General features: G+C 70.5%; 1 protein-coding gene across 1 annotated transcript; it reads left to right on the plus strand.

Annotated features, from left to right (window-relative positions):
- The first annotated feature begins 3,723 nt into the window (after positions 1-3,723).
- On the plus strand, positions 3,724-8,593 carry TNNT1 (troponin T1, slow skeletal type). The gene is made up of 13 exons (XM_062177612.1): positions 3,724-3,755; positions 3,837-3,850; positions 5,027-5,059; positions 5,800-5,821; positions 6,239-6,303; positions 6,432-6,547; positions 6,632-6,694; positions 7,024-7,137; positions 7,329-7,437; positions 7,614-7,720; positions 7,977-8,066; positions 8,246-8,286; positions 8,548-8,593. Exons 1-13 carry the CDS (start codon positions 3,724-3,726, stop codon positions 8,591-8,593), a joined length of 852 nt encoding a protein of 283 aa, XP_062033596.1.
- The last annotated feature ends 1,042 nt before the right edge of the window (positions 8,594-9,635 follow it).

Below are 9,635 nucleotides of genomic sequence, written 5' to 3' on the forward strand. Positions count from 1 at the left end.
GTGGCCGTGTCCTGGGTGCTGGGGGGAGCGGGGGCGGGGCCTCCCTGCACCTCCCACAGGGGGCACTCGTAGCTGCACGTGGGAACGGCAGCGGCCTTGGTCCTGGACCCCGGGGGAACGGGGACGCGCCTCCGACAGGGGCACTCATGGCTGCACGTGGGGTGCACGCAAAGGCCAAGGACGAGGCTGACGGGGAGCACCCACGGAGACGCCCACGGGAGAGGGACTGAGCCAAAGACGTGAAGGAGGAGAGAGACAGACTGAAGACACAGCGGGCAGACTCCCAGGGAACCTGTGACGGACAGGGACAGCCACAGACCCAGGGACCCCGAGCACCAGACAGAGGCCCGCCCGGAAGTGCCCATCGACAGGACACACACCCAGGGGCCAGAGGGGGACAAGGACAGAGCCCTGAGAGACCCTGAGAAGGGCAGCCAGGCCCCCGGGGGGAGGAAGCCTGCTGTCCAGGGCTCTCTCAAGGTCATGGCTGGACTGGGGGGAGGGCTTGCCAGCCTCATTGTCACCCCATCCTCTCCCCCCACACACCTGCCTCCCGGTTTTAGAGCCTGTTGTCACCAGAACGGAATCCTGGTGGCAGACAAAGGGGTGGGGGCGGGGACGGGGACACAGGACAGGGACAGAGGCTCAGAGACCACCCATGGGCAGGCCCAGGCTAGAGACAGCGGCCCCGGGAACAGGGTTCCTGCCCGGTCCCGGCCCACAGCGCTCTTCAGGGACGACTGTGTGCTGGGCAGCACCTGTGGGGTCCTCGGCGGCTCCAGGGGGCCCTGGGGTGCGGGAGGGGCCTGGACCCTGACTCTGGAGCCAGAAGGGGCTGGGCCGCCTCTGAGCTCAGGAATTCACCCCCCACCTCCCTCTGCCCCGGGGGCGGGGCTCAGCCTGCAGCTATAAACCCCTATAAACGCGGGGTGCGCCAGAGCCCTCAGCGAGGCCAGGCAAGGCTCAGCCTGCGGATCCAGCGTCTGCACCCCCAGCCTTAGGTAACGGGGCTCTGCCGTCCCCACGGAGAGCTGGGTGTGAGAGGTGTGGGAGGCGCAGGCTCAGAGCCCAGGGCACCTGGGCGCCGAATGTGGGGTGTCTTATAGAGTCTGCAGCAACCTCAGGAGGGGCGTTCTGGGCTTGGCCGTCAGGCGGTCTGAGTGGCAGGTTTGGGGGTCTCCAGCTCTGGGGGTATCAGGACCGGGGAGGGCTCTGAGTGTGGGACTTTGGGAACCGGGGTCTCTGCATTTGTAGTGACATAGCTCGGGGTATGGTGCTGAGCCCTGAGCTTGGACCCCAGGGTGCCCATGCTGATGGTGTGGGGCCATGGGGTAGCCGGGCCCACACGTGGGTTATCCAGGGGGTGGGACTGGAAGGGCTCTGAGCCTGGGCCAGGAGGGTCTCAGAGATGCGGGGTGTGTGTGTGTGTGTGGAGGGTCTCAGAGATGTGGTGTGTGTGTGTGTGTGTGGAGGGTCTCGGAGATGTGGTGTGTGTGTGTGGAGGGTCTCAGAGACACGGTGTGTGTGTGTGTGTGTGTGTGTGGAGGATCTCAGACACAGGGTGTGTGTGTATGTGTGTGGAGGGTCTCAGACACAGGGTGTGTGTGTATGTGTGTGGAGGGTCTCAGACACGGGGTGTGTGTGTATGTGTGTGTGTGTAGGGTCTCAGAGACATGGTATGTGTGTGTGTGTGTAGGGTCTCAGGGACACGGGGTGTGTGTGTGTGTGTGTGTGTGGAGGGTCTCAGAGACATGGTATGTGTGTGTGTGTGTGTAGGGTCTCAGGGACACGGGTGTGTGTGTGTGTGTGTGTGTGTGGAGGGTCTCAGAGACATGGTATGTGTGTGTGTGTGTGTAGGGTCTCAGGGACACGGGGTGTGTGTGTGTGTGTGTGTGTGTGGAGGGTCTCAGAGACATGGTATGTGTGTGTGTGTGTGGAGGGTCTCAGAGACGTGGTGTGTGTGTGTGTGTGGAGGTGAGCGGAGGAGACAGGTGGTGACTCATTGTCCCAGAAGGCCCCCCCAGCCCTTCTTAGGACATGTCCTCTGTCGACATCCCCCCAGAATAGCTGCTATTGTCTGCAGGCCCCGTCAGATCCCCTCCTAATCCAGGGGATCGGGTTCCTGGGCCTGTCCTCAGACAAAGGGGACAGCTGTGCTGGGGGCGGGGGCTGCAGCTGTGCCAGGCCCACAGCTCCAGGCCCTGCTGTCCCCGGCGGGTGCGTAGGCTCCGGGGGCCAGGCCCTCCTGCCTCAGACACGGGGGTCCCCCAGCCCTCCTGCCTCAGACACGGGGGGCCCCAGCCCTCCTCCCTCAGACACGGGGGTCCCCCAGCCCTCATCCCTCAGACATGGGGCCCCCCAGCCCTCCTGCCTCAGACACGGGGGTCCCCCAGCCCTCCTCCCTCAGACACGGGGTCCCCCAGCCCTCCTCCCTCAGACATGGGGGTCCCCCCAGGCCCTCCTGCCTCAGATACGGGGTCCCCCAGCTCCCTCCTCCCTCAGACATGGGGTCCCCCAGCCCTCCTGCCTTAGACATGGGGTCTCCCAGCTCCCTCCTCCCTCAGACACGGGGTCCCCCAGCTCCCTCCTCCCTCAGACATGGGGGTCCCCCCAGGCCCTCCTCCCTCAGACACGGGGGTCCTCCCAGGCCCTCCTCCCTCAGACATGGGGGTCCCCCCAGGCCCTCCTGCCTCAGATACGGGGTCCCCCAGCTCCCTCCTCCCTCAGACATGGGGTCCCCCAGCCCTCCTGCCTCAGACATGGAGTCCCCCAGCTCCCTCCTCCCTCAGACACGGGATCCCCCAGCTCCCTCCTCCCTCAGACACGGGGTCCCCCCAGGCCCTCCTCCCTCAGACACGGGGGTCCCCCAGCCCTCCTCCCTCAGACACGGGGGTCCCCCAGCCCTCCTCCCTCAGACACGGGGGGTCCCCAGCCCTCCTCCCTCAGACACGGGGTCCCCCAGCCCTCCTCCCTCAGACACGGGGTCCCCTAGCCCTCCTCCCTCAGACACGGGGTCCCCCAGGCCCTCCTCCCTCAGACACAGGGGCCCCCCAGCCCTCCTCCCTCAGACATGGGGGTCCCCCCAGGCCCTCCTGCCTCAGACACAGGGGCCCCCCCAGGCCCTCCTGCCTCAGACACGGGGGTCCCCCAGCTCCCTCCTCCCTCAGACATGGGGTCCCCCAGCCCTCCTCCCTCAGACACGGGGGTCCTCCCAGGCCCTCCTCCCTCAGACATGGGGGTCCCCCCAGGCCCTCCTCCCTCAGATATGGGAGTCCCCAAGCCCTCCTTCCTCAGACACAGGGGTCCCCAGCCCTCCTCCCTCAGACACGGGAGTCCCCCCAGGCCCTCCTCCCTCAGACATGGGAGTCCCCCAGCCCCTCCTCCCTCAGACACAGGGGTCCCCCAGTCCTCCTCCTTCAGACACAGGGATCCCCCTAGGTCCCTCCTCCCTCAGACACGGGGTCCCCCAGCCCTCCTGCCTCAGACACGGGGGTCCCCCCAGGTCCCTCCTCCCTCAGACCCAGGGATTCCCCCAGGTCCTCCTCCCTCAAACACGGGGAACCCCCAGCCCTCCTCCCTTAGACACGGGAGTGCCCCAGGCCCTCCTCCCTAAGACCCGGGGGCCCAGGCCCCACCTCCTCCCTCAGACCAGGGGTCCCTGGGCCCTCCTCCCTCAGACCCCACAGCAGTCTGCCTCCTCCCTCTGGCCCAGGTCACAGCAGGATGTCGGACGCTGAGGAGCAGGAATATGAGGAGTAAGTGACAATGGCAGGAGGGAGGGGCTTGGAGAAGCCCCCTCCCCGCCCCAGTCTCTCTGACCCCCCATCTCTCCCCAGGGAGCAGCCAGAGGGTGCGCAGAGAGGAACCCGCCCAGGAACGGGGCCGCTGGCCCACCCCAGCCATCGCCCATCGCCCTCCCTGGCCATCGGCCCACCCCAGCCATCGCCCACCCCAGCCATCGGCCCCCCCAGCCATCGTCCACCCAGCCATCGTCCACCCCGGCCATCGTCCACCCTGGCCATCGCCCACCCCGGCCATCGCCCATCGCCCATCGCCCATCCCAGCCATCGGCCCACCCCGGCCATCGTCCACCCCAGCCATCGGCCCACCCAGCCATCGCCCATCCCAGCCATCGGCCCCCCCAGCCATCGTCCACCCCAGCCATCGCCCACCCCAGCCATCGCCCACCCCAGCCATTGGCCCACCCCAGCCATAGGCCCACCCTGGCCATCGTCCACCCCAGCCATCGCCCACCCCAGCCATTGGCCCCCCCAGCCATCGTCCACCCCAGCCATTGGCCCACCCCAGCCATCGGCCCACCCCGGCCATCGCCCACCCCAGCCATTGGCCCATCCCAGCCATCGCCCACCCCAGCCATCGCCCATCGCCCATCGCCCATCCCAGCCATTGGCCCACCCCGGCCATCGTCCACCCCAGCCATCGCCCACCCCAGCCATCGGCCCACCCCGGCCATCGTCCACCCCAGCCATCGTCCACTCCAGCCATCGACCACCCCAGCCATTGGCCCACCCCAGCCATCGGCCCACCCCAGCCATCGCCCACCCCAGCCATCGCCCACCCCAGCCATCGGCCCACCCCGGCCATCGTCCACCCCAGCCATTGCCCATCGCTCACCGCGGCCAATGGCAGGCTGAGGACTGCGGCAACTCCGGGGAGCCGGGCGGGCATGGAGGGGAGACCCCCGGGCCCTAGCCGCTGCGGCGTGGGGGAGGGGCGTCCCCAGGGCTCGGGCTGCCCTGTCCACGACCCCCTAACGCCCTCTCTCCTGCGCCCACCCCGTTCCAGAGGAGGAGGCTGCAGAGGAGGAGGAAGGTGAGACCCCGCCCCCGCAGGGCTGGAGCTGCTCCCCGGCCCGGGGCGGAGGGGCGCCCGGGGCGCCTGGGCTCCAGTTCCTCTAACAGCCTCTGCCGTCTCTCCCCCTCCCCTCTCTCCCGCCCCCGCTCCGGCCTGGCCGCTCCCCTCCCTGCTGCCCCAAACCCTGGCTTCTCCTCCCGCCCCTCCCCAGCCGCCGAGGAGCCGGAGCCGGTGGCAGAGCCAGGTAACCGCGGCTGCTTCGCTTCCCGAGCCCCATTTCGGGGGCTGGGGGAACCCCGACCTCCACGGTGACGCCCCCTCCCCACCCCTCCCCCCGCAACCCGCCCCGGCGCGGTCCTTTAAGCCCCAGAGAGCCGCGCGCCCTCTGGCGGCCGTGAAGGGAAATGGCCTCGCAGCGCCTTTAACCCTTTCCCTTCCTTCTTAAAGGGACCGACACCCAAACCTTCTTTTCCCCGCCCTGGGGGAACATTTAAAGAAGGGTTGGATGTTTGCAGAGAGCCCCTCGTCTCCCCTGCCCCTGTCAATCTTCCTCCCCCATATACATTCAAAGCTTGGGACCCGGAGTTTAGAGTTGTCAGAACTGGGAGTGGGGGGTCCCACAGGGGCGGGGACGGGGACAGAACTCGGGGGTCGAGACTGGGCTACCTGCGTGTTGGGTTCTGATGAGGGAAGACTGCAGCTATGGGCTTGTAAGTGCAGCGGGCCTGGGGGAGGGGTCGGGTTCTCAGAAAGCTTGGGGGGTGGGGGCGCCCCCACTCGGGTTCTGAATGTATATGTGATGCGTGTGAGCCTCCTCCCCCTTCACGGGCACCCCACTTGCCTGCTCCCCACACCCCTCCCCCAGAACTGGACGCCAGGCCCTGCCCTGGGCTCCGGGAACGTCCCCTCCCCCCAGGGTAACCCAGGCCGGGCCCCCTCCCCAGAGCGTTCACTAACTGTCTCTTTCTATCTCCACCACCGCAGAAGAGGAGCGCCCCAAGCCCAGGTGAGACCCCAGCGGGCGGGGCCCCATCACCTCCTGCTCTCCCCGCGGCTCCACAGGTGGGTGGTGGGCCGCGGGGCCGGGCTGGCCCTGTGACGGCCTCTGCCTTGGCCCTGGGCATCATGGAAGGCGTCCTGGGGGAGGGGGTGCCCGAGCCTGCAGAGAGCCTCCGCTGTGTGCAGGTCTGGTAGCACCACGACAGTGGGGGGCTCTGATGTCCAGGCTGGGAGAGGCAGACGGCCCCCGGGCGCGCGCGGGCGGGCCGGGCCCCGGGGAGCCACGGAGGCGCTCGGGCCTGTGGGCTGAGCGCGCGTGTGCAGCCGCCTGGGGGTGAGGCTTGTCCTGTAAGGGGCCCGGGCGCGGACGCGCACGGCGTGGCGCGCTCACGCTCCGTGTACCGCATGGCGCGTGCGCTCACAGGCCCGTGGTGCCCCCGCTGATGCCACCCAAGATCCCGGAAGGCGAGCGCGTGGACTTCGATGTAAGTAGCTGCGCGCCGCGAGGGGGTCCCGGGTCCTCGCCCTGGAGGGGCGCCTTGCCGGGGTCCTGGTGAGGCGCACGCTGGGCTGGGGCCGGGTCCCCGCCCCCAGGCCGTCTGTCCGTCCCGCCGCAGGACATTCACGCAAGCGCATGGAGAAAGACCTGCTGGAGCTGCAGACGCTCATCGACGTGCACTTCGAGCAGCGCAAGAAGGAGGAGGAGGAGCTGGTGGCGCTGAAGGAGCGCATCGTGAGTGCGGGCGGGGTGCGGGCCGGGAGCGAGTTCGGGGCCGCCCCGCCCTGCCCCCACGCCCTCAGCCTCCCCCTCCTCCAGGAGCGCCGCCGGGCCGAGAGAGCCGAGCAGCAGCGCTTCCGGACCGAGAAGGAGGGGGGAGCGGCAGGCCAAGCTGGCGGTGCGTGCCCGCCCCGTCCGTGCCCGCCCGTCCGTGCCCGCCCTGCGTCCGTGCCCGCCCCGCGTCCGTGCCCGCCCCGTCCGTGCCCGCCCCGCGTCCGTGCCCGCCCCGTCCGTGCCCGCCCCGTGCTCAGCACGGGCTCCGCTGAGCCCCGGCCTGGCGGGGCCTGATCCGCCAGTGGGGGGGGCACGCGGAGGCGTCCCGCTGTGCCGCAGGGAGCAGGGCGGGGCGGCCCGGGGTCCCGCTGTGCCCGCCCCCGCAGCGTCCGCGCCCCGGCCCGCGGTCACCCCACGGTCACCCCACGCTCCCGCAGGAGGAGAAGATGCGCAAGGAGGAGGAGGAGGCCAAGAAGCGGGCGGAGGACGACGCCAAGAAGAAGAAGGTCCTGTCCAACATGGGCGCCCACTTCGGGGGCTACCTGGTGAAGGTGGGCGCGGCCGCGGGGCGGACGGGGGTGGGCGCGGCGCGGGTGGCAGACCCGGGGTGGGCGGGGGCGCGGGGTCCAGACCCCGGGGGTGGGTGGGGGCGCGGGGGGCCGGCGGCTCTGCGGGGCAGACCGGGTGGGTGCGGGGGCGCGGCCGCGGGCCCGCAGCCTCAGGGGCGCCCCCACTCCCGCAGGCCGAGCAGAAGCGGGGCAAGCGGCAGACGGGGCGCGAGACGAAGCTGCGGATCCTGTCCGAGCGCAAGAAGCGCTCAACATCGAGCACATGGGGGAGGAGCAGCTGCGGTAGGCGGAGCTGGGGCGGAGGAGATGGAGGGCGGAGGAGCGAGGGGGCGGTGGAGTTGGGGGGAGGCGGAGGTGGGAGGGGCAGAGGAGCTGGGAGGGGGTGGCGGCCAGCCCTGGAGGGCGTGCTGCTAGTACCCTAGTACACCCCCCCACCCCGTGTTCCCTTGGCCCGAGAGCGCCTGCAGTGGCCTGGGCCGTGTGGTGCAGCGCGGGGGCTGCCGGAGCTGGGGAGGGGGCGGCGGACGAGCTGGGGAAGGGGCTAGCCCTGGGGGGCGTGCTGCTAGTACCCCGCCCCGGGTTCCCAGCGCGAGACGCCGGCAGAGCTGGGAGTGGCCCGGGCCGTGTGGTGCAGCGCGGGGGCTGCCGGAGCTGGGGAGGGGGCTAGCGCTGGGGGGCGTGCTGCTAGTACCCCGCCCAGGGTTCCCCGGGCCGTGTGGTGCAGCGCGGGGGCTGCCGGAGCTGGGAGGGGGCAGGGCCTGGCGCGGGCCGGGGGTCGCCTCCCCAGCCCCGCCCCCGACGGCTCTGCGCTCCCCCGCCAGGGAGAAGGCCAGGAGCTGTCGGACTGGATCCACCAGCTGGAGTCGGAGAAGTTCGACCTCACCGAGAAGCTGAAGCAGCAGAAATACGAGGTGGGAGGGGGCTGCAGGAGTGGGCGGGGCCAGTGAGAGTGGGCAGTGGAGCTGGCCAGGGTGGGCGGGGCTGGTGAGAGCGGGCGGGGCCAGCGCTGTGGGCGGGGCCTGGCCGAGTGGGCGGGGCGGGGCGGGCCGGGGCTGTTCACCCCAGCCCTGCCTGCTGCCCCCCCCTGCAGATCAACGTGCTGTACAACCGCATCAGCCACGCCCAGAAGTTGTGAGTGAGACCCCGCGTCCCCCTTTCTAGCTCCCTCTGAATGCGGGGCGGGGGGTTGGCGGGGTTCCAGGCCGCCCCCACGCAGCCCCCCACGCGGCCGCGGCTTCTGTCTCCCCGGGGGTCCCTGCTACGTGGCGCCCCCTCCCCGGGTCACCCCCAGCCACCTGTGTCCTCGGGTGGGGAGACCGTGGGGTGCGGGGGCGTGCGGGGACCCCCCGCCCCGGCCTCACACGGCCGCCTGGCCCCTCTCCTCTCTCGCAGCCGGAAGGGGGCAGGGAAGGGGCGCGTGGGCGGCCGCTGGAAGTGAGGCCCCGCACAGCCCGCACAGGCCCCGCACGGCCTCGGAGCGCCGGCCGTCGCGTGCTGGAAATACTGGAAATAAAGGCTCCCTGACCACGTGCTCCGTCGTTCTTGGCAGGGGTTAGAACGCTAGTGTCCGTCCCCACTGCGCCCCGGCCCAGGGCCGGCCAGGAATGTGGGAGTGCCACCGTGGCTCCCCGCGTCCAGGGAGGGGGCGGTGGGGGCGGCTGGGACAGGGGCACTGCCTCTCTCCCCTGCCTCCGGGCTCCTGGGCCCCAGGCTGAGTCCCGGCAGGGGCTCCTTCACCGCCGGACAGGGCTCAGCCGGGCGGTTCTTCTCCGGCTGGTCCCCACGAGTGGGCAGGTCTGGTTCCTGGACAGGGTGGGCGGGTCTCTCTGGCTGTCAGGGTGTCTCCGACCCCCCGCCGGGGTCTCTCCGGCTGTCTCGGTGTCCCCTGACCTGCTCGGGTCTCTCTCTGGCTGTCAGGGTGTCCCCCGACCTGCTCGGGTCTCTCTGGCTGTCAGGGTGTCTCCGACCCCCCGCTCGGGTCTCTCCCGGCTGTCAGGGTGTCCCCCGACCCCCCGCTCGGGTCTCTCCGGTTGTCAGGGTGTCTCCGACCCCCCGCCGGGGTCTCTCCGGCTGTCAGGGTGTCTCCGACCCCCCGCTCGGGTCTCTCCGGCTGTCAGGGTGTCTCCTGACCCCCCGCTCGGGTCTCTCCGGCTGTCAGGGTGTCCCCCGACCCCCCGCTCGGGTCTCTCCGGCTGTCAGGGTGTCTCCTGACCCACCCGCTCGGGTCTCTCCGGCTGTCAGGGTGTCCAGCTTGGCCCGGGCACCTCCCTTAGGTTGTCAGTGTCCGTGTTTGGGGAGACAGGGAGACAGCTGGAGGCTGCGTCCGCCTGTCACTCAGCCCAAGTGCCACCCTCCCCAGGTCCTGGGGGGGTGTCACAGCAACCACGGGGAAAGGGCAGCTGGGGCAGTCCCTGGCGAGAAGACCCCTCCCACTGCGGCCCTGGGCCCCTGCCTTTGGGGGATGGCTCCCTTCCACCATT

The sequence above is a fragment of the Lepus europaeus genome, chromosome 19 (genome assembly GCF_033115175.1).
Source record: "Lepus europaeus isolate LE1 chromosome 19, mLepTim1.pri, whole genome shotgun sequence".
Lineage (NCBI taxonomy): Eukaryota > Metazoa > Chordata > Mammalia > Lagomorpha > Leporidae > Lepus > Lepus europaeus.

Bases quoted from the DNA above. Each gene is read 5' to 3' on its own strand.
- TNNT1 (XM_062177612.1), top strand. From the start codon at position 3,724: ATGTCGGACGCTGAGGAGCAGGAATATGAGGA. The intron at 6,695-7,023 runs GCAGGCCAAGCT...ACGCTCCCGCAG, and splicing joins CCGAGAAGGAGGGGGGAGCG to GAGGAGAAGATGCGCAAGGA. The intron at 7,138-7,328 runs GTGGGCGCGGCC...CCACTCCCGCAG, and splicing joins TCGGGGGCTACCTGGTGAAG to GCCGAGCAGAAGCGGGGCAA.